General features: G+C 41.7%; 1 protein-coding gene across 1 annotated transcript in view; it reads left to right on the top strand.

Moving 5' to 3' along the window:
• SNTA1 (syntrophin alpha 1) overlaps positions 1-12,970 on the top strand; it is a 75,602-nt gene extending 62,632 nt beyond the window's left edge. Inside the window, exons 3-8 of the mRNA XM_073683748.1 lie at positions 3,431-3,632; positions 4,931-5,117; positions 5,213-5,343; positions 10,122-10,318; positions 10,566-10,753; positions 12,485-12,970. Of these exons, the coding sequence (XP_073539849.1) occupies positions 3,431-3,632; positions 4,931-5,117; positions 5,213-5,343; positions 10,122-10,318; positions 10,566-10,753; positions 12,485-12,577 (998 nt within the window). The 3' untranslated portion in view covers positions 12,578-12,970. The remainder of the gene's footprint in view (positions 1-3,430; positions 3,633-4,930; positions 5,118-5,212; positions 5,344-10,121; positions 10,319-10,565; positions 10,754-12,484) is intronic.
• Positions 12,971-25,379: the final 12,409 nt, after the last annotated feature.

Raw genomic sequence — 25,379 nt, 5'->3', positions numbered from 1 at the left:
ATTAAGCTGCAGATATGGTGTTAATATGGAGGTTAATAGCGTCCTGATACCATGCAGCGCTGGCACTGAGAACCCTGCTGCCGGGGTAAATTGAACTTTATTCCCCATGGCAGCATTCAGCTTCCTGTCATAGGGGTGGGCCGGCGCGATTTCAGTCACTTCTCTGTGCTGATACTGCTGTCAGTCAGTGCCGGTTACAGCCAGCGACTGGTTTCAGTGACTGAAACCGTGCCGGTACCACACCTATGACTGGAAGCCGAACGCTGCCATGGGGAATAAAGTTAATTTCCTCCCGGCAGTGGGGCTCTCAGTGCCGATGCTGCATGGTGTCAGAACGATATTCATCTGCAGATTAACCCCATTTCTGCGGGTTAATAGTGATATTTTACATGACAGGTTCCTTTTAATCTCACTGGGTTTTACAACCTGAGTGAGGGCCCCCAAACACTATAGACTAACGTCAGCCAAACCTGCCAGTATCGATGATTTCGGCCAACAGGCTAATGTGTATGATATACCCCAACAAGTGATGTAGGGGGGAACTAGGATTCGGCATTTTTGATTTTGGTTTGCCAATCCTTTTGTGGCATAATAAATAAGCGATGTCTGGCAGCCGCTCTCTCATAGCGAACACAGGAGCGCTCAGCAGAACAAATGCTCCATTGTATGGGAGGGATGCCGAGATAGCTGCCGGCAGAACAATTGGCTGGACTAATGTTTGGCTAACAGGCATCTAACGTGTATATGGGGCTTAACGCAATACATTGAGCATCGTTGAGCCAATGTAATTGTTATGTGCCTCTCGAAATGAGAGATTTACAATTACTTATATTGTAGTGATGTGCTGTAATGCAGGTGCCGGAATGCAACGCACAGACACACAAGGCGAGAACAGTCAGAGATGTTTGTAAACAGTTTTATACAACAGGTATGCTGAAACAAGGGATTAGCAACAAGGGTAATGAACAGTGGTTTGAAATATCAGCAAAATACGAAATTTCTCAAAGTAAGGCGCAGTCTCTTAAAATAAGGCGCAGTCCCTTAAAGTAAGGCGCAGTCTCTTAAAGTAAGGTGATGCCCTCAAGCATGAGAGATACCACACAAGTTCTTTAACCGTGAATTTAGCCCTAGAGGGGGTCACCGGTTATTCCCGCTAGGCCGTGAGTCTCTTTCCGGATAAATTCAATTAAATCACGTTGTGCTACTTTAGCCCCAACCGTTCCCCTCCCAACCTGAGTACTTAAACCCAATTGTCCCCGGTACCGTGGGTGAGCAGTGGAAGTGACGGCCCTGCTCACGTATGCAGCTCCTCTCTGCTTGGCCGTTGGAGGCAGTCTCTCGAGCCTTGGGTAGGGGGGTCCAGGCCTCGTCTGTCGGCGGCCGACGTCGGTTTCCGCGAACTCACTCAGCACCGCGATCAGGTTCCTGGTATCCTCAGCAGGCACAGCACTCGGGTCACAACTGTGAGGGATCCGGAGCTCTTTTACCGGTGCCCGGCTGGAGCACCTCTCAGGCCTCCGGATTTGGCCTGTCACGCGGGGTTTCTCAGGACGCAGGGAACACGTCTGCTCCTCTCTGCTGCTTGGCGCCAAAGACCCCTCAGGTTTGGCGCGCTGGCCTCTTATCTCTCTGAACTCCTTCCTGGAAGTCACCTGATCGGGTCCAGCGTCTGAATCTGCCCTCCCTGCAACTTCCCCTGTATATTTTGGTTCCGCTTGACTGTCTCTGGCCAGTAGATGGCAGTCTCGCTCCATCCTTGAAACGTCATGTTGAAGTTCTTTTACAAGCTTTCGTGCTCGTTCTACAGTGCCACACAGAAGATAACAAGGCCACTTCTCTATGAGTGCAATAAATCACAACTGTGAGCCAATGCATGCTTATAGGATGTGTTTTGTGTGGAGAAGCTTGTATGTAAAAAAGTAGAAGGAACCATGTGATCCATCCTAATAATTAGAAAACTTTGAGTCCTATATAGAAACAAGAAACTTGGGGTCTAAATAGCCACAAGATATTTTGTTACAATCAAAATTAGGCACTGATATCTTCAGTAATGAAAGCATTAAGATTACCCATACAATGCATTCTGCATGCTGTCATGGCTTCTGTGAAATGGAATCCAAGATATTAGTGTGAACAGAAGGAAACACAATGATATACACACCTTGTATTGACTTAATGAGTTCTCAGAATGGCACAAATTGCATTGTCTACTAGAATATTCTAGAAATCAATGCAATGTTATACACATCTTGTTTATTAGAATGATCTATAAAGCAACAGAATCTCATGCGCATCACCATGTATTGGCAGCTAGAGCGTAACTCAAAGCATGTTGAGTATGTACAGTAAGTATCATATATTGTCTATTAGAATGCTTGATGAGTCCATGACCTAGCATGGAAAGTGCTAAACTGGCGTAAGGAAACTTTTTTTTATATATATATAACTGGAAAATAAAGTGTGCAAATTAGCCTTTTTGTTAAGCTGGTTCTCTAGTACCACCTATTGGAGGTAGTCACCTTCTAAGTCAATATCAACTTTATATTGATCTTTGCCACATGACGTAGGACATTCAGCCAGACTCCCTCTAATGAGTGACACTAGATAGCCAGCTTTCTTCCTGTTGGAAGAGGCTAATTTGCATATTTTCCAGAGAAAACTGTCTGGCCTTTAATCCTCCCTGCACCAGCTTGGCGCTCTCTTAAAGGAGAACCTTTACCCCCTGTCAAAGGCCTCTAACCCAGCCAACCAGGGAAAGAGCTCTGAAACAGCTGCCTGCAGATGGAAATCTTGTTCTTTTAGAGAAGACTCTAGTTTGGCTACATACCCTAAGTCTTGTGTATGACTGCATATACATTCAGAACTTACTTATAAGTGGCTGCCTCCAATAAGGGGCACTTTGGAGCTAGCTTTCTTCATCGTGGAAGATGATGATTTGCGTACTATGATTCCACTACCACCTGAATGCTCTGTACTTGGTCTATGTATTTTTTATTTGGGGTACAATATCAGACATGAATAAATGGATCTCAGTATAATGTTTGACCCATAGACATATGTTGGGAAGTATATATGTGTTTTTACTTAGCACACATTGAAATATTTCTCCATAAAAATGCTCACATCAGCACTGACATAAAGGAACTGACATCATCTGCTAAAAAATACTGAAGACCTAAATATATTTTATGAAAATGAGAAAAATTGCTGGCGGACATTTAGGTATTTTGGATGATGTTCATCAATGTCCTGATGAAATCTACCAATAACAGGACAGGTCTCTAAATTAAGGGTTGATCACTATCTCCAGGGCATGAAGAAATAATGTCTCCTGTGAAAAACCTGTTATTGATATAGTATAGGCCTGGAGTTGTCTTCCTGTTTCATTGCACAGTTAATTTACTACTTATTCATCATCTTGTCCACACAGTGAAGTATATGAAGGAGATATCTCCCTTCTTCAAAGGCTCTACCTCCGGTGGACCAGTGAGCTGGGATGGAACATCACCAGCGCCTCCTCACAAGAAGAACTCTCCAGCCTTACCACCTCGGGACATCAAGGATGGGAAAAGCATACCGCTAAAGATGTGTTATGTATCTCGCACGTTCTTACCTGCTGATCCTGAGCCCAGGTGAGAAAAGGGATAACCCTGAAGCTTATGATCTTCGAAGCATCATATATGCAGAAGAGAATAAAAGGCCTCCTACTGATGCTGGTGTATTTCTCCTCAGCTACTGTTCCAGGACAGAAGAATTGGCACTTGTCTTTCCCTACCAATGTACCATTAACCATTTTTTGCTCATCCATAAGAGGTCCACCAATCCTATAGCGAAGGGTTATTGGGCCATCCTAAATTCTGCTCTTCTCATGGGCTGTATAACAGTTGCTTTAGTTATAGTACATACAGTATGTCCTTGGCTTTCATCTGTTCCTATCCAATTTTTTAGCTGGCCCCTTGCCTGGGATTTCTCTGGTTACCTGGGGTTGAGAGCGAAACATTGCTGCAGTTCACAGCACAGGAGGAATGAGGACATAATCCATCCAGTGCTGTGCAACAGAGATGAGTGGCATATAGATGTTAGTTACTCTGCCATTTTCAGTAGTAAGTGTTGATGTAAAAAATCTTAGATTATATATTCTTAAATCGACAGCAGTCTAAATGACTATACCTAGCGAACACACTTGATGTCCCCTTTTGAATGAAATTGCCACAGTCCCTCCATTGCAGTCCATCTTTTTCAGTGTTATAAAATGGCTGCAACCGTCTATGACCCTGGAGAGCATTATGAGAAGTCACAGACATGCCCACTGTCCTCTGATGCACCAGCGCCAATGATGTTAGCGCTATATCCATTCCTTCTGTGTCTTTGACATCGGTCCATCAGAGGACAGTGGTTTGGGCATGTCAGTCACTTCCTAGAACACCCTCCACAGAGAAATAGACTGTGGTGACCACATCATGGAAGCCTTTTAGACTGAAGGGCTGTTTTAAGCTGATCCTCTTTTGCCTTCCTCAAGATGAACTCAAGCCTATTTCCAAAGAGATGAAATGCATGTCCAGTTCATATACAGAATATGGACCTGTGTACTTGCCAGTTAGTCAGTGTCATCATAATAAAGTCTATAAATATAACAGCTACAATATCTCCAAATGAAGAGCCATAGTGCTAATATCAACGCCTGCACCTTGCCCCATAAGTGTGCCAATTGTATGTCTGCCATGTAATGCCACCTCTGTCATGAGCATGCATTGTCACACTGTTTTGGGAGGTATTGCAGGCAGTATAGACCAGTACTGGTTAATGCTGCCTGCCTACTGGTGACTGTAGTCAGGAGAGTAGCCAAATCCTCACTTCTACTTCCAGGTTGGAACCGTATATATATACAATATTTTCTTATTTCATTAGGTTTGTCTGTATTTTTTTGCAGATACCTAGAGATTTGTTCAGCGGATGGAAGAGATGTTCTTTTCCTCCGAGCAAAGGATGAGGGTACAGCCCAGTCCTGGTTCAGCGCCATACATGCCAATGTCAATGCTCTGATGCCACGAGTCCGAGAAGATGTCAAACAGGTTGTGGGCAAGGATATTAAATACATGGGCTGGCTGACAGAACAGGTATGGCTTATTGTTTGAGGTGTGCTGATCACAACGCGCTGGTGTTAAATGTTCTTTTGACTATTGATGTTGTTTTTTTTTGTTTTTTTTTGTAGCTGCCACAAGATGAAAAACAGAAACTCTTGGCAATTCTCACAGAAAAAGATCTTTTACTATATAATAGCCTCCCCCACACCAGAGATGGCTTCAGTAAACCTGTATTCTGCCACCCACTGATTGCCACCAGGTAACTGAGAAATGCCACTGAGTAGGTCTTCAGTTGTCCACCTTTGGGGACAAATTCTTTTTCCTTACTTAAAGGGAACCTGTCATGTGAAAAAAACACTATTAACCTTCAGATATGGGGTTAATCTGCAGGTTAATAGCCTTCTGAACCTGCCCAGTGCATGCACTTTGAGCCCTGCTGCCGGGAGGAAATGAACTTTATTCTCCCTCGGCAGGATTCGGGTTTCAGTCACAGGGGTGGGTTCAGTCATCCCTCTGTTTATAGAGGACGGTGGCTGTAACTGCACCCGCGGCCCTGACTATCAGCCAGGTCCAATGCTGAGCGAGTTGTCAGTCAGTGACGGGGGTGCGGTTACAGCCACATGCTAAGTTTCAAGGGAGAGCCGTAATGACAATCACACAGGTCTTCAACAGACCCCCAGCTATCAAAGCAACCCATCGCTGACCCACAATCACGTCACAGGCACGCTGATAAAGACAAAATGACGCGCCCACCTGCCGGCATGTTATTAATTTTACAGCTGCATTTAACAGATTAACAATTGTGAGTGGCGCTTCACGCCACCCACAATTGTAAGAATCAGGTCCTGGCTGTAACACACAGCCATTACCTGCCGGGTATGGAGCAGACTCCATACACCCGCTACCTACTTGCACCATACATGTACAGCGCATGACATGAAGGAGTTAAAACATTTTCAGTTTGCCTTCTATAGCCTCCATGTTGCACTTTCTATTGCTGGCTGCAGAGGGGGTTATAGGATGTTTTTTTTTTTTTAATTTCGCCTTGCCATTGAGGACATATTAGCAATCAAAGTATTTGGCATTTAATAAAATAATTTTTGTAACGTCCAAATGAGTGTTATCAGAGAATTTTCACTGCGGGCATATAGTTCTTCTATCTGTATGATGCTGACCAATCATAAACAGGCAGCAACACTCCCACACCATAGCTTAGAACAGGTTTCTCATTGTGTGAGATGTAATGATACAGCTCTGGTCTCATATTTGAGTCAGTGTCGGGGTGAGGAGCAGTGCAGCTAAGTTTAGCTGTGTCACATTGCAAACCATTTTATCAGCGTTCCCCCTCTCATAGAATGGTCACTTCTGGAGAAGTGACTGTAATCACACTTATTGCTGTTGTGCTCAACTTGTAATCACTCTGCAGTGAGATCAGAGCAGGGTGTCATTACATCTCACACAGGAGTAGTCCAGAACAGGCCGGTTACTCTTGTGTGAGATCTCACTGCAGAGCGATTACAAGTTGCTTGAACACAACAGACATAAGTGTGATTACATCTCGCACACTGAGAAACCTGCTCTAAGCTATTGTGGGGGCGTGTTCTTCTTTCCTTTGAGCATTGCTGCCTGCTTATGATTGGTCAGCATCATACAGGGAGAAGAAGTACACGCCCCCAGTGAAAACTCTCTAACACCCATTTAGACTTAACAAAGTATAACTAATTGGGTGTCAAATACTTTAATTGCTAATATCTCCGCAACGGAGGGATGGAATAAAAAAAACAACCAAAAAAAAAAACGTTTTATTGCTCTCTACAGCCATCATGTATCCAATTTAACATGAAAATGAGTTGAAAGGTCCTCTTTAAACTTACATTTGCAATGGTGCCCAGGAAAGTCAAGTTACGCCTCTTCTACGTTGTATTGATACAGTACATCAGCGGTTAACAACCAGTCACTCTCCAGCTACTGTAATTCTACAGCTCAGTGCACATGCATTGGTTGTGGCCCCCTCAATGTAGCGATTAATAGGTGTTCTGGAAGCTAGACCCCCACTTTTCAAACATTAATATCAATGTAATAATCTTAGAGAACCACTTCAGGCCATTTTAGATATAATAGTGTTCTAATTCAAAGTAATCTACAGGGCTACTGGATATTTCTAATTACATATAGCTTTTCTGCAGAAGGTCAGCAGAATACAGGCTGTTTTATAGCAGTCTGGAATTTGCAGATTATTTTATTTCCATTCCTATTAATAACAAAACAGTAAGAGAATTGTAATTTCCTAATTATATCTTTAAATATTAATCTATATTAAGTGCTCCATAAAATAATCTTCCAGTATATAACTCCCCGGTTCATACTACTAACTTTGGTTGAAAAACATGAAAGCTTCCCACACAAAGAATTCTAAGAAAAAAAGTTTTCTCTTCGTTTGCTTTGCTGGGATTTACAAGGATCAGTGATTCATGTTTTAGAGAATTTTTCAAGATTTGCTCATCTCGTGCAGGAAGCTTTAGTAAAAACAAAGTATAAACATCTTCTAGAATTTCTTATTTTCCTCACGTAAAATGTAATCAATAAATTTATTTATATGAATATACTGTCACCTAGTGGCGGGATACATGTACAGCACATAAGCTGTTTTCACTTATGAGTCTTTTAAACTTTTCCGGAGTAGCTGTGTTGTTTCTGTATGTGGGCAGTTTATAATAATACCAGCTTAAATAAGTTGTAATGAGGAGGAGTTTCAGAATTCAGAAAAGTCTCACATGAAGATCCAGCACGTGGGACAGCACAGTGGCTCAGTGATTAGCATTGCAGCCTTGCAGCGCTGGGGTCCTGGGTTCAAATCCCACCAAGGATAACATCTGCAAGGACTCTGTATGTTCTCCCCATGTATGTGTGGGTTTCCTCCAGGTTCTCCAGTTTCCTCCCACACTCCAAAGACATACCGATAGGGAATGTAGATTGTGAGAGCCAATGGGGACAGTGCCCATAATGTCTGTAAATTGTCTGAATTGTAAAGCGCTGCGGAATATGTTGGTGTGATATAAATAAAAAGATTATTATTAAACCTAAAATTGACTATTAGTGAAGCATTTGGCTCCAGGCATGTGTGACTGCCTTTCCTATATGTACCAGTGATAATGGGTCAGTTGGGTGGGTTCAGTTTTCAGAGGTTAAATAAAATTTAGCAAAAACAAAATTAGTAACAGTGTTTGCATTATAGCCCTAGAGTCACCAGCTATATGCATAAACTGCCATCCAAATCTTTTATGTAATCCAGAAATTGTATCCCCCCCCCCCAATAATTCCATAGGAGGCTGCCAACTCTGCCTACCCCAGCCCACTATCAGGAAATTGCTAAATAGTTTGTGTTATCCTATACCTTATGGGTGCAGCTGAATATAGAAGGTGAATAAGGTTGGGCTTCATGTGTAGATCCTAAAGAAGGTACTTGTTAAAGTAAAATGCACGTGACTGCTAGAATCCAAAGGTTTCCAGAAAAGTATTGCCCAAATCATCTTGCTACCTCCTCTGGTTTACATTGCTCCCAAAGTATAGCTGGTGCCATCTCTTCCCATATAAGCCACATGCACACCCGTCCGTCCACATGAAGAAAACAATTCATGAGATTTGGCTGCCTTCTTCCATTGTCCTATGGTCCACTTTAAATGTTCAGATGCCCACTTTTGATGGACATGGCTCAGCACGAACACTCTGGTCTGTGGCTATTTAGCTTTGCAAGCTGCAAACTCCTGTGTGTACTAGAACCATTCTATCACTGCCAGTAGCCACATATTAGCGATTTATGCTACACCAGCTGTTCTGTGGGCTAGCTTTCAATCCTGACCCACATCAACCCCATCATCAACAACCCCCTGTTATCATTTTTGGACCACAATTGGTAGGTAACAAACCACTACATACATACAGTGAACACAGTGTAAATCAGAATAGTTTAAGATCAAAAATGGCAAAGACAAGGTGGCATCCTCTCTGCTTTTCTTTTCAACCTCTATGTGGAAGTAATCAGGAGGAAGCTGGACTTAGATGATCAAAGTGTTGGGGTGAAAATAGGTAGAAGAACCATTTGTAATCTGAGATATGAAGATGATACAACCCTGTTAGTAGAGAGTGAGAAGGATCTGAAGAAACTGATTCTAAATTTGAAAGAAGAAAGTGAGAAGATGGGACTAAACATCAAGAAGACCAAGATAATGACTACCACAAACAAAGAAGTCCATATAAAGATCAACAAAGAAGAAATAGAAGTGGCCAACTGCTTAATTTTTCTTGAGTACCTCATTAGTCATGGTGTGGATTAACGCTGAGGTGCGCATTCATGGTGAACATAGACTAAGTATCAAAGTGTGGGGACGTCTCAGTCACTGTCAAACAAAGACTAATCACTGCAATTGTGTTCCCAATTGTGACACATGGCTGCGAGATGTGGATACTCGCAAAAGCAGACAGAAAAAAAATTAATGTCTTTAAGCTGTGGTACTGGAAATACTCCTATGAATCCCATGAACTGCTAGGATCATCGACAAAGATGTTCTTGATCATATAAATCCAGAATTGTCCCTGGAAAGTAAGACCACCAGACAGAAGCTGACCTATTTTGGACATGTGAGGAAGGCAAATTCACTAGAATGGGAGATGCTACTCGGAATGGTCAGTGGTAAGCGGAAACTGGGGAGACCAAAGGCCTGTTGTCTGGGTACCATACAAATGACACAGGACTGAAATCAAGCAATTGAAAGAAGGCGTAAATATGAAACTGGCTTACAGAGCATCCACGAATGAATGGGTAGGAAAGTGTGTAAGCCATGTTATTAATTTTGCAAGTCTAGCAGTATGTGTCTGGTTAGCTAGACCATATTTCAGCAGTTACCTACATTATTTCTGGGTTTGGCATCACCTATTGCATGAGATACAACTGGAAATTCCTGATGCACCAAGCTTAGTTGACCACTGACTGGTTTGTAGTGACCTAACATTCTGCTTTGTTTTTCCCTAATTTCATAGACTCGTACATTCTGGGCCTCCAAAAAGCACCTCATTGTATAACACCGAGCTGACATTTGCCCTCCGTTCTGGCACCCAGAAAGGGGTGGAGACACATTTGTTTAGTGTGGAGACTCAACGAGACCTGGCAGAGTGGACACGGGCCTTAGTGGATGGGTGCCACAATGCAGCTGAGCTCATACAAGAGGTGACCACAGGTAGGTGTGATATGTTTATCCTGGGGCTACTGCACCCTCAGCCCAAGTTTGTGGGTGGGTGTTACTGGAGGTATCCAATGTGGCAAGTAAGCAGTGAATGAATATCACAAGGCAGGGTGGAAAGACAGATATAACTCTAATACATATATACTCTATGACTATAGCTATTTGCAGGCATTGGAATAACTTAACCAGTTGCTTACGTGAATATCATTGTGCTTATTTATGTACCTTTCTCTTTGACCAGCATGTACATGGGGAGGAAAAGAGTGTGCACTTTCCATACACATTGACCAAGGATTCACTCTGTTTACCGAAGAACCTGGACTAAACAGGGTCATCCATCTCCAGAAACCTTTTGAGAGACTTCGGATGTCCTCTGACGATGGAGCCAGAATGTTGTATCTGGACTTTGGCAAACCGGAAGGAGAAATTGTACGTAAAGAATGCAATTACATTTCTAAGACACCACTGCCACCTTGCCTGCATCTTTATGGCATTATTCCAAACATTCTTATACTCAGATTCACAGTTGTTATTTGTGTAGGGTGTAAGAGTACAAAATATCTATTTTGCTTTACTTTTATCAATGAAAACTTATTAAGTGATAAGGTTATGAAGCAGGAAAAAATAGTAGAAAGGTAGCATAACTTTCCAGTAAGTCCTACAGTGCCACCTCAATACAATGCTCTGATTATACTGCCAATGGTGAAAAATACTGCCATAAAGTATTCTATTAATACTGTCCATACAGAGTCCAATTAAAGAGGTTGTCTGGCCTGGGATACAGGTCTGCACGCTGTGAGGTTTCTCCAGTGTCGGTGCCGAGAGAGGGTGGTCACGTGACCGAAAATATTTGATTTACATACTTCTTGCCACACTCCGACTAGACTTGTCCGGCCTCACTCAATGAACTTGCATTGTACGAGGTCGTGTATGTCTAGTCGGCACGTGACCGCATGTATATAAATCACACATTTGCGGTCAAGTACCCGCTGCTCCTGATGCTGGCGCATTGTGAGGGTTCACAAGTCTGCAGTCACATAGTATCACTACGGACTTGTAGCCTAAGGTTAGACAACTCCTTAAATGTTCTCATACAGTACTTAAATAATACTAATGTATATTTTATGTAAACATTGTACCATACAGTGCAAAGTATAGTTTCACAGGGCTACATTATCGCCTTCAAATCATTCTATAAGGAATACTATCACAGTGCTAAAGTGCTGCCATAAAATGCTAAAGAAATACCCTACAGTGATCAGAAAATGCACAACAGCGCATTTACTGGGATAATGTCTGTAAAGCGCTGTGGAATTATATAATCGAGTAAAATAAATAAATATAACAAAAATGAGGGGTTCTTGCTGATATGTTTAATTTTTGACAAACTGTACCCAAATAATACCATTATACAGTACTTAAAGGGGTTGTCCACTAATGGAAAACTGGAGCTGAATCAATTCGAGATCCGAATTAAAACAACCAGTTTCTACATGCCTCCTGCAGTGGCGCCATTCGAGCTATGTTAGCGCAGCTGCTCCTAGAGAGTGACATTGTGTCACATGCAGGCTGCAGCCAAAGAGCCATGCCTCGTCATCTGCACGACTGCAGCCGTTGATAGTTTATCACCGCAGACGTCCGCTCTGATGGAATATTGATGAGCTTCAGCCACCGAATGGCCATTGACAACAATATCACTCTCCAGGAAAAGCAGTGCTGACATCCCTGGATCGTAAGTGTACACCATTTTTATTTTAGTATGGGTCCTGAATTGATTAAGCTGGGGTTCTACAATGGTGGACAAAGCCTTTTAATAATATCGTCATGTATTGGTTAAAATGGTGTCATACAGTCTGTTACCAAATGCAACTTCCAATTAGTAACACCAAACAGAGCTAAACAGGAGTACAGTTCCAAATGCGGTCAATCAATGCAGCAACATTGTTCATATTCTTTGTCGGGTGAGAATTTAAAGGCCCCAGCACATTAAATGTTGGGTCAGCGGGCCAGCCGCCTTCGATCCAGTATGTATGTGGTCCTATAAGCAAGTTGCTGTAATCAGCATGGTTAGAAGTCACTAAAAATTGTCAGAATGTCCCATCCAGACTCTGATGGGCAAGGGATTAACATCTTTTTTTTTTTTTTTTTTGTTTCTTCTAGCAACTGGATCTTCACTCTTGCCCAAAAACCATCGTCTTCATCATTCACTCCTTCTTGTCAGCCAAGATATCTCGCCTTGGGCTTTTATCCTAAAACAAAAGGGCCAGGAGAGAATTAATTGAGAATCTATGTGGTCCATGCACTAACCCAACTTGAAGGAAGCACAGATTGACCGATAGGTTAAGTAACTGCGGATGCTGGAATAGCTGCAGTTTGCCATACTAAATCCTCTGGTGCGCAGTACACTGTAAGAATAATGCGTGGTGCACACACTCCGCTCCCATCAATATAGTGCCTTATGCGTCGTGTGCGTTTCATCGTCTGGAGGAGACAAGACTGTCAGTGCCTTCAGATGATTTCTACAATCAGATGACACAAGCTGCAGGAATGCATCATAGTCTATGCCAGAATTTTATTTTCACTTTTGACTTTACATTTTGTGGTTTTTATTATAAGTATATATAAAGATATATATGTGTATATCCATACAGAGTTCAGAGCTGATATATTTAATTTTTATTACAGTCGAAACTATGCTTTTGACAAGTTTAAGTAGTCCAACAGGTCTCTGAGTCATCGGAGGTGGCAGCCGTCCATTGGCTTTCATGATCTGCCTGTCATTTTATTAGTACTAATTATGTATCTATTGCCAAGGCAGCAGATTTGTGGGCAGAACCAACATTTATAAAAATATAATTTTAAGAGTAAAAATAGTCTTCTTTTTCTCCATAGGCTCTGTCTAGTACTGAAGCTTATCCCACATTCAAGTGAATAAAGAGCTGCAATACCCAGACTCAGTCTAGAGATAAACGTGGCACTATGTCTGAAAAGACAGACCCTTTTCTAATCATGGAAACTTCTTTAAATATAGAAATAATAATTTGAGTTTAGTTACTCACAATATTCGACACTGTTAAATTATTCTATTAGAACCTGCAAATGCATCATAGATCTCAGCCTCCGGGATATCTGCACATACAGTGGGGAAAATAAATATTTGATACACTGCCGATTTTGCAAGTTTTCCCACCTACAAAGAATGGAGAGGTCTGTAATTTTTATCGTAGGTACACTTCACCTGTGAGAGACAGAATCTAAAAAAAATCCATAAAATCACATTGTATGATTTTTACATAATTCATTAGCATTTTATTGCATGAAATAAGTATTTGATCGCCTACCAACCAGCAAGAATTCTGGCTCTCACAGACCTGTTAATTTTTCTTTAAGAAGCCCTCCTACTCTGCACTCATTACCTGTATTAATTCCACCTGTTTGAACTCGTTATTTGTATAAAAGACACCTGTCCACACACTCAATCAATCACACTCCAACCACTCCACCATGGCCAAGACCAAAGAGCTGTCTAAGGACACCAGGGACAAAATTGTAGACCTGCACAAGGCTGGGATGAGCCTTAACAGTAGGTAAACAGCTTGGTGAGAAGGTAACAACTGTTGGCTCAATTATTAGAAAATGGAAGAAACAAAAGATGACTGTCAATCTTCCTTGGTCTGGGGCTCCCTGCAAGATGAGATGATTCTGAGAAAGGTCATGAATCAGCCCAGAAATACATGTGAGGATCTAGTCAATGACCTGAAGAGAGCTGGGACCACAGTCTCATTCATTACCATTAGTAACACACTAAGAGCATTGAATATGGGTCGTGGCTTGGTCTTCTGGCTTGACAATGACCCGAAACAGACAGTCAGGGCAACTAGGAGTGACTCTGTAAGAAGCATTTCAAGGTCCTGGTGTGGACTAGCCAGTCTCCAGACCTAACTTGGTCAAGAACTACAGGAAACATCTGACCTCTGTAATTGCAACAAAGGTTTCTGTACCAAATATTAAGTTCTGTTTTTCTATTGTGTCAAATACTTATTTCATGCAATAAAATGCAATTTAATTATGTAAAAATCATACAATGTGATTTTCTGGATTTTTTTAGATTTTGTCTCTCACAGTTGAAGTGTACCTACGATAAAAATTACAGACCTCTCCATTCTTTGTAGGTGGGAAAACTTACAAAATCGGCAGTGTATCAAATACTTATTTTTCCCACTGTATATTGTAATCGGATTAAATAGGAGGTTTTAGATGGATTTCGGTTTTAATGAGCTGACTTCTTTCTGGTAAAGCCTATGTGAACACCACCTTTTAGGTCTTATGTACACCGCTGTACTACGGCTCAGCACAATATTGTAGTTGTGCACAAAGCCTCAAAGGGGCTGTTCAGCAGACAATACATTTTTTTTTAAATGGGGTCAGAGTAATTTAAAACCAAAAGAAGCCATATTAACCCTCACGATGCCTGCTGCTCCTGTTCCAAAACTTACTGAGTCCCACTAGTCTCAGCCAGTGAATGAATGAGTGGACAGTTCCTGTGTGTAGAGGCAGGACCAGGAGGTAGAGACCAAACGGGACACGGTAAGCATCAGAACGGGATCTGCAGAGGATTAGTCAGGTGGGTATGGTTTCTTTAATTTTTATAAACCACTATGAGCAATCATTGGATAACCGCTTTAAGGGAATCTGTCAGCAGGATTTTCCGATTTAATCTGAGAGCAGCATGATGTAAGGACAGTGATGTATCACTTATTGGGCTGCTTGCTGTTGATTTGGTTAAGTCAGTGTCTTATCAGCAGCACATTATCGCTATAGGACTGGTTGTCTCATGCCATGTAGTCCTCTTCTTCTGTGTAACCCCACCCGCACCACTGATTAACAACTTTCTGACTATGCACAGAGTGCACAGAAAGCTGCCAATCAGTGCTGGTCTCAAAACCTGGTGATAGATTCCCTCTAAGATGCTGCATATACAAGTCAGCTGGGTCACATAGACATAGAGGTTATTTCTATTAGACTCCATACATATGGCTTTTACGTAGTACAGCTCTGCCATGTGCATGGGGCCCAAATATGTCTAACTGGTAAATAAATAGTATAGTATTCTTATAGTAATATATGTATGTATGTGTATATATATATATATATATATATATATATATATATATAAATAATATTACTATGAAAGTACCATTTATTTACATATATACAGTATAGCACATAGTGCTGCAGACTAAAGGCTGTCACACTCTCATTTATGGCTCTAATTTCATATTCATTCTACCAGATGTTAGCCACACAATAACTATTTTTTTCTGGTTGGTTACAATTATTAATAAACCAATATTAAAAATAGTTTTTGATGTTTTTTATTTAATTGTTTTTAACCCCTTCACGACATTTGATGTAAGTTTACAGAAAGGTCGGTCATGCGGGCACAGGAGCAGTGCCCGCACGATCGCCAGTCGGAAGCTCAGCTTAAGTGAAAGCAGAGCCCCGGCTTTCACTGCCAGGAACAGTGCCTGCACCACCCCGGGCTATTTAACTCCCTTAATGCTGCAATCAATAGCGATCGCAGCATTTAGAAGGCTGTGAAAAGGAGGGGGATCCCTCTCACTTCCGATCGGCACCCCAGCAACGTCATCGCGTGGGCCCGATCGTTGCCTTGGCAACTCGAGGTGGTAGTGACAACCTCCGGGTCTGCCAGCTACAGGGGCCTGTTTATAGCAGCATGGTCTAAGAGACTTCTGTCAGTAATGCATTGCAATGCTAGTGCATTGCAATGCAGAATACCAGCGATCAGACTAATAAAAGTGTAATAAAAAAAATCACAAAATAAATTAAAAAAAGAAAAACATATTATACTAATAAATAAGTATATTTAAGTAAAAAAAAAAAAAGTAGACATATTTGGTATTGCTGCATCCGGAATGACCCGATCTATAAAACTGTTACGCTATTTAACCACTTCAATGAACCCCATAAAATAATAAAAAAAAAAAAACCTGGCACAGAAAACTGCCTTTTCATCATATTTCCAAGAAAAGTGGAATAAAACACGATCAAAAAGTCAAATGTAAATAAAAATGGTACCTCTAAAAACTTCATCTTGTCTCGCAAAAACAAGCCACCGTACAGCTCTGTCAGCAGATAAGCAGATGAATAAATTTATCGCTCTCGGAATATAGCAATGCAAAAACAATTATTTTTTCTCTGAAATTGTTTTTATTGTGTACAAGCGGCAAAACATAAAAAATTATATAAATGTGGTATCGCTGTAATCGCACTGACCCGAAGAATAAAGCTGCCTTATCAATTTTACCACATGGTGAACGACAGAAAAAAAAACCCACATAAGCAATTTCTGAATTGCTGGTTTTTGTTCACTCTGCCTCCCAAAACTCGATCAAAAAATGTCATGTGCCCGAAAATGGTTCCAATGAAAACGTCAACTCGTCCCGCAAAAAACAAGCTGTCACATGACTCTGTCGGCAGAAATAAGGAAAAATTATAGCTCTCAAAATTTGGTGATGCAAAAACTTGTTTTTGCAAAAAAAGGCGTCTTTTAGAGTATGACAGCAGCCAAACGTAAAAACCTGATATAAATCGGGTATCGCTATAATCACACTGACCCAAAGAATAAAGTTATCTCATCACTTATACCGCACGAGGAACGGCGTGAAAAATAAATAAAACCAATTCTTCACCTGCTACTGATTTGTTTATTATGTCTCCCAAAGAATACAGTTATCTCATCACTTATACCGCACGAGGAACGGCGTGAAAAATAAATAAAACCAATTCTTCACCTGCTACTGATTTGTTTATTATGTCTCCCAAAGAATAAAGTTATCTCATCACTTATACCGCACGAGGAACGGCTTGAAAAATAAATAAAACCAATTCTTGACCTGCTGTTCAACTGTTCATTGTGCCTCCCAAAGATTGCAGTAAGGCTCGGCTCACATTTATCCTGTGCTCTGCGCTGAGCGCTTACACTGGGGTTTCCATGTAAATCTCTAAAATATGTGATTCAGGCGGAACTGCTGGCGGTAGATTCCCTATAATGAGGCAGATGGAGGCACTGTGGACTCTGCCTGTCATATGATCCGAAGGTGTCCATCTCTTTAAGCGTGCATAAAAGCGTGATCGACCACAGAAGATCAACGCTGGACAGAGGCCAGACGGAGTCCATATTAACTCTACTGCCTCATTATTGTGAATACCTCGTGATTCACATGATCCCTCAGGGTATTCATGTGAATAACGTCACTCAGAGATTTAGATGGAAACCTCGATGTAAGTGCTCAGCGTAGAGCACAGGATAAATGTGATCCAAGATGTTATGTAAAATGTTCCCAATAAAAGCTTCAACTCAATCCACAATAAAAGCAAGTCTCCACTCAGGTCCGTCATTTGGCAATGGAAATATTATAGGGGGCTTCCTTGTTACTGGTAGCACAAAAAGGCTCTGGAAAAATGCTATGGCTGCTCACCCCCTAAAAGAAATCCAGCGATTTTTCGATTTTTACGCTCCCAAATTCAAATGTATCTCTCCCTTCTGAGCCCCACAGTGTGTCTAAACCACATTTAGAGTCCACACGTTTGCCATTTCTGGAGCGATGAGAGCTCGTCTAATTTACAGGAAGCATAATGTACTGGGCATTACAACGTACTGGGCACTGCAATGTATGGGCACCACAATGGCAGATTTGCAATTTTCACTCAACAACCTCCATTGCTGCTTGTTTTTGGAAAACACCCATGGAGTCAAAATCATCACTACACCTGTAGAGGGGTGTAATTTCCAAAACGGCGTCACTTTAGAGGGGATTCTGCTCTTCTGGCACTTAGGAGCTCTGTATATGGAGTTCGCAAACTATTCTATGATTTGTTCTCCAAGAGTCAAATAGCACTCCGTCCCTCCCAAGTCTCGCCGTGTGGTCAAGCAGTACTGTACAGCCACACATGGGGTATTTCCACATTCAGCAGAAATTGTGTGACACATTTTGGTGCCATTTTTCCCATTTTCCCGTGTGAAAATGTAAAATCTGGGGCTAAAACTACATTTTTGTGGTAATATTGTAATTATTTTTTCTTCACTGTCCAATGTTACAAAATTCTGTGACACAACCGAGCTGTTAATTTGATCATTGCACCCCTAGATTAATTAATTGAGAGACGTAGTTTGTAAAATGGGGTCACATATGGACGGGGTCCTGCTGTTCTGGCACCTCTGGGGCTCTCCAGTGGGTCATGGCATCCTCAAACCATAACAGCTCCTTCCCTTCTGAACTTTGCACTGTGCCTAAAAAGTAGTTCCCTATTACATGTAAGGAGGGTATTGGCGCACTCAGGAGAAATTGCACAACAAACTGTGAGGTCCATGTTTTCCTATTAGCCATTAAAAATTTGGGGCTAAAACAACATTTTAGTGGTAAAAATGTAATTATTCTTTCTTCATCGCCAGTGCTATAAAATGGGGTATTGGCATACTCAGGAGAAATTCCGTAACAAAATGTACTGTTCATTTTCTCTAATTATTCTTTTTGAAAATTAAAAATTTGAGGTCAAAGCAAAATTTTAGTGCAAAAAAATTGTAATTTTCCATTTACACAGCTAATGTTATATAATTCTGTGACTCGCCTGAGGTTGAAAAATGCTCTCTACACCCCTAAATGAATTCCCTAAGAGGTGTAGTTTCCAAAATGGGTTCACTTGTGGGGTATTCTACTGTTTTGGCATGTCAGGGGCTCTTTAAATGTGACATGGCATCTACAATATATTCCTGCCAAAGTTGCGCTCCAGAATTCAATTGGTGTTCCTTCCGTTCCGAGCTCTGCTGTATACCCAAACAGTGTACTCAGGAGAAATTGCACAACAAATCGTTTAGTCCATTTTCTTCTCTTACACTTTTGAAAATGAAAAATTTAAGGCTAAAGCAACATTTTTGCTGGAAAAATGTATTTTTTCATTTTCACTGCTCAATGTTATAAAATTCTGTGAAGCACCTGTAGGTTCAAGATGCTCACAAGACCTCTAGATAAGTCCATTGAAGGGTGTAATTTCCAAAATGGAGTCACTTGTGGGGGGTTTCCACTGTTTAGGCACATCAGGGGCTCTGAAATGTGACATGTAAACTGCTATCTATTCCATCCAATTTTGCACTCCAAAAGTCAAATGGTGCTCCTTCCCTTCCGAGCACGGCCATGCTCCCAAACAGTACTTTTTCACCATATATGGGGTATTGACGTACTCAGGAGAAATTGCATAACAAATAGTACTGTCCATTTTCTTCTGTTACCCTTGTGAAAATGGAAAATTGGGGGCTAAAGCAACATTTTTGCGGGGAAAAAGTAAAATTTTCATTTTTTTCTTCCACATTGATTTAATTCCTGTGAAGTGCACTTTGAGGGGTGAAATCTTTAAAATGGCATCACTTTTGGATATTTTGTCATATAGGCCTCTCAAAGAGTCACTTCAAATGTGATGTGGGCCCTAAAAGAATTTGTTTTGTAAATTTTGTTGGAAAAATTCATTACATTTTTAACCCTTTTAACTTCCTTACAAAAAAAATGTTTCAAAACTTCTGCTGATGTTAAGTACACATGTGATAAATGTTATTTATTAACTATTTTGTGTGATATAACTATTTGGTTTAAGGGCATGAAAATGAAAAGTTTGAAAATGGCAACATTTTCACCAAAATTCCAATATTTTCACAAATAAATGCAAAAAATATCGATCTAAATTTACCACTAGCTAAAGTACAATGTGTCACAGAAAAATGATCTCAGAATCACTTGGATCAGTTAAAGCGTTCCAGATTTAGTACTACATAAAGTGACACTGGTCAGAATTGTAAAATTTGGCCTGGTCGGGAAGGTGAAAACAAACTCGGGGATGAAGGGGTTAAAGCACCAAAATTTACATTGGTTCTGTACAAGTTACACAATTATTTTATTAGACACATCTGTGATTTTGTATTATTCACCAGATTTATATACTGCATGCATAGGAGTCTTAAAGGAGGATGAATTATCGGCTTCATAAGGATTTCTAGATTTTGTAAAGCATACAGTATTTCCAACTGGTTACACCCAATTAAATGTGGGTACAATTGACGCGCCCCCAGGGCTGTGGGGTACTCGGTGCCGGGCCTATAGATGCTGGAGGAGGGATAAGTCACAGTGGCAGCGGCCCGGTCCATGGCCCTGGGCGGTCAGCAAAAAAAAAAGGGGAAGAAATATTTATATGGGATTTGTAGTTCTTAAGAAGTGTTCGTGACGCCACCTGTGGTTTCTGGTAATAGGTACCAGCGCTACTTCAGACCTCTGGGGCGGTTGATAGGGCAGCTGGGTTGGAACGGCTCCCCACAGGTGGAGCGGGCCCCAGGGCAGTGTAGCATGAAGGGTGGTGATGCTGGGGCTTGTAGTGCAAGAGAGAGATTGCGCAGCGGATATAACTGACGGAGGCAGGGGAGTGCAGTCATCCGAGTTTACTCACAGTTCTGTTTAAGTTCCTCAGGTACACTGTACGGGTGTCAGCCTCCCGCGCTGCACTGCGTCTACCAGACAAGGGGTTCAGCACTTACTCAAGTATATCAGGAGCGCTTGACGGAACCCCGCTTTTGTATATTCCTTTCAAGACCGACTTCTCGTGCCGGGTCTTCTCCCTCCTGCCCTGCGCTTCCCCACACGAAGTCCCGATCGGGTGCTCTGAAGTCCCTCTGGGCAACCTGAAGTTCCCGGACCTACTTGATGCCCTTCACGGCGACTAGGGTGAGGCTGTGGCAGCTGCACCATGGAAGTGCAGCAGCCTCCAGTTTTCCAGCCGAGACCTGGAGTAACACGGCTGGTCCAGGGACCGGTTCCCTTCTTGCGGCCTGATCCCTCTGACTCTTGGCAGATTCGGGCGTATGGGTGCCGTCCTGCACTCACCGTACCCCCTGGGATCCCTTATGTTACCGGATGCTTTCTCCTCTGCTCCCCTCCTGGGCCTCTCTTACTAGGCCCCACTTCTGGAGCAGAGCTCCTGAAGAGACTCTGCTCCCCTCCTCTCCTCTCCTTACTGCTCACTTCCTTGCACAGTACTGCACTGAACTCACTAACTAAGATGGCTTCCCTATATATATCTCCTATAAAAGTGCTCCCCTGTTCTGCATCCTCCACCCACACCCACTACTGGTTCCCCCTCTCTTTGGTTCCCCCCACTCTAGCCAGGGACAGGGCAGCAGAAGAAGTGCATAATGCCCTTCCAGTCGGCCAGGAGTAGTGTAGTGTTGAATGCGGGTGTTGGGGTCCCGGGCAGCACTCCCTCCTTACCTGAGAGAAGGAGACACCACACCTCTGGGTGAGGTTCAGTACCTCTGTGGCGACTGAACCCTCAGGGGCGCCACACAATGTACCAATCTGACTGATTGAGACAAGCAACTTTGCAATTTAACTGTTATTAAAAATGTTCTCTGTTCTTAGGAACACAGGGATTTTTAATTTTATTGCTTGTTGCCTAAGTTGCCAACCATCTATGCGGTATATCAGAAGTGGCTGGTCTCCTAGGCAAGCAGCCCGGGCTTGCAGACCATCAGTCCATCCAGTTTCTGTACCCATATAGTCCTCTAATGTTGCAGAGCTATCTCTGCTTGCCACAAAAATGTGTAGAGGGTAGTGCGCACACACACTTATCAACTACTTCTACAGTGGGTTTACTGTCTATAAAATTATGCATTTTTGGGAAAAAAACTTCATCAGATTTATTTATTTATTTACTCACTTATATAGTGCTATTAATTTCACAGCGCTTTACAGACATTATCATCACTGTCCCCATTGGGGCTCATAATCTAGTTTCCCTATCAGTATGTCTTTGGAGTGTGGGAGGAAACCGGAGAACATGGAGGAAACCCACGCAAACACGGGGAGAACATACAAACTCCTTGCAGATGTTGTCCTTGAGGGGAATTTGAACCCAGGACCCCAGCGCTGAAAGGCTGCAGTGCTAACTACTGAGCCACCGTGATGCCCACTGTGCAGTATATCTAAAAAAGTTTTTTTTTCCTCCTGAAACACATTATTTTATAGGCAATAAATCATCATTGACCCGAAGTGCAGGAGCCTGAGATTTATTTTTCTTTCGGGTTTTGCTACAAATTGGTAATCATGTGTCTGATTAACAGTTTGGTGTTACAAGACAGTTTGGCTCTGATTCATTATTTACATTTTTTAAGTGACTTATATTCTTTGTCTTGAAGTATTAGTTACCGTTTTTGGTGGCAAATTCATCAAAATGGCGTACCAGATTCATTAATTTGGTGCAAAGTAAAAAATGGTCTTTTTTTCTGTCTCAAACCTTTTTTCAACTTTTTGTTATAAAAATTGCATAAAAATAAGGACGTACTAAACAAATACACAGGGGTGTGAAGAGGGGGACTGCAGTGAAGTTTTAAGACTTTTTAAAAGTCACAATTGATGAGTCAGGCTGCATTATAATATATGGAAGCATATAGAGAGTGAATTGTACTATATAAAGGGTGTGCATTATACTATATGGAGGACTATGGGGAGTGTATTATACTATATTAATGACAATGGGGTGTGCAGTATACTGTATGGAGGACTATGGGGTGTGCATTATACTCTAGGAGGACTATGCGGTGTACATTATACTATATGGAGGACTATGGGGAGTGCATTATACTATATGGAGGCCTATGTGGTGTGCATCATGCTGTATGGAGGACTATGGGGTGTGCATTATACTGTATGGAAGTCTATGCGGTGTGCATTATACTATATGGAGGCCTATGGGGTGTGCATCATGCTGTATGGAGGACTATGGGGAGTGCATTATACTGTATGGAGGACTATGAGGGGTGCATTATACTGTATGGAGGACTATGGGGTGTGTATTACACTGTATGGAGGACTATGGGGTGCATGGAGGACTACGAGGAGTGTATTATTCTATATGGAGGACTAGGGAGAGTGTAGTATCAGTGTGTCAAGAGTGGGAGAAGAGGGTTGCATTGACAATCCAACACAATGGGCAGCACTTTGAACACATTTTATAAGTGGTCATAAACTTGTAAAAAACTCATGAAAGAATAAAGTTACATTAAAACCAAGCACACCATTGTTTTTCTTATGAAATTCTCAATAAGTTTGATGTGTCACATGACCCTCTTCCCATTGAAAAAAATAAAGTTGGATTCAAAATGGCTGACTTCAAAATGGTAGCCATGGTCACCACCCATCTAGAAAAGTTTTCCCCTCCCATATACTAATGTGCCACAAACAGGAAGTTGATATCACCAACCATTCCCATTTAATTTAGGTGTATCCATATAAATGGCCCACTCTGTACTATATGGAGGACTATGGGGAGTGTATTATACTACATGGAGGACTATGGGGAGTGTATTATACTATATGGAGGACTATTGGGAGTGTATTATACTATATAGAGGACTATTGGGAGTATTATACTATATAGAGGACCATGGGGAGAGTATTATACTACATGGAGGACTATGGGGAGTGTATTATACTATATGGAGGACTATTGGGAGTGTATTATACTATATAGAGGACTATGGGGAGAGTATTATGCTACATGGAGGACTATGGGGAGTGTATTATACTATATGGAGGACTATGGGGTGCATTATACTATGTGGATGACCATAGGGTGTGCATTATACTATGTGGAGGACTATGGGGTGCATTATACTAAACAAGCAAAATGCTGCCTATTCATCGAGTGATTGGCTTGTGAATGCAGGAACAAAAATCATTGTTCTCAGCAGGACATCGCCGGTGAAAACTGCGATAAGCTGCTGATAACATGTTACTGTATGGGGACAGATTGACCTACAGTAGCGGCCAAAAGTTATTCCTTTTTTTTTAAAAAGTGTGATTACTTGTGTCTGGTTGTTGTGATGCCATTTTCCTGGTGATTTTAGTAAACCGAAAGCAAATGGTTGTCAGCTATAAGGAAAAAAATTGTGTTTGCCATTGTTTTATCTTCTTATGCGTTAGTTTTCAACATTTGCATGGGTAGTCGAATTTTGCCTATATTTTTTTTTTATGTGTGTTTTTAGCTTAAAACATGGCGAAGACAAAGCCAAATTTATCACCAGATGTAAGTAAGCTTATTATTCTAAGAGTGAAGTCAGGCAAAAGCCAAAAAGAGGTAGATATGGAATTCAACTGTTATCAGAGTCAAGTGTCGCGTATATTAAAGAAAGGAAAAGAAGGTTATGGAATAGATGACAAATCTAGAAGTGGACGACCACGGAAAACTTCCTCCAGAGTTGATCACATTCTTACGAAAAAGTCAGTATCTGATGTCCATAAAAGTGCTGTACAGATTTCGCACGAGATGATCAAAGAATATGGGGTCAAAGTGAATCACCAAACTGTGGGGCAACGGCTAAGAGCAGTAGGGTTGAATGCACCAGTTCCGGTCAAGAAGCCTTTCATCACTGCAAAGAACCCGTAGGTCCGACTAGAGCTTGCCAAAGACAGCAAATGGAAAGAGACAGATTGGTCTAAGGTGCTGTGGTCAGATGAATTCAAGTTCAATCTGTTTAGTAGTGATGGCAAGCACTATATATACCACCCAATTGGAAAATTTAATGATGTAAGGTACCAAACACCTACACCTGGTGATGGCAATGTCATGGTTTGGAACTGCTTTTCTGCATCTGCCATTGGCCCTCTGCATAGAATTGATGGAAATATGAATGCTACCATGTGCAAGGATATACTGGAGAATATAATTCTGCCACATGGTCAAACCAAAGTAGGCAGCGGATGGAAATTCAAGCAAGACAATGATCCTAAGCACACATCCAATTTAGTCAAAAATTGGTTAGCAAAGAAAAATGTTCGCCTGTTGCAATGTCCAAGCCAATCATCTGATTTAACCCTATAAGGTTCAATGACGGGCATAGCCCGTCATGGACAGGTGCTAGTTCCTGCTCCTGGCCGTGCTATGCCCGTCATGTCTTTGAACTGTCACTGTAAGCACGCTTTGACAGTTCAGGGCT

The sequence above is a fragment of the Phyllobates terribilis genome, unplaced genomic scaffold (assembly GCF_046119375.1).
Source record: "Phyllobates terribilis strain yellow unplaced genomic scaffold, ASM4611937v1 Scaffold_5__5_contigs__length_657084704, whole genome shotgun sequence".
Taxonomy (NCBI): Eukaryota; Metazoa; Chordata; class Amphibia; order Anura; family Dendrobatidae; genus Phyllobates; species Phyllobates terribilis.
The sequence above is the reverse complement of the archived record's forward strand: the minus strand, read 5'-3'. Positions and strand labels throughout refer to the sequence as shown.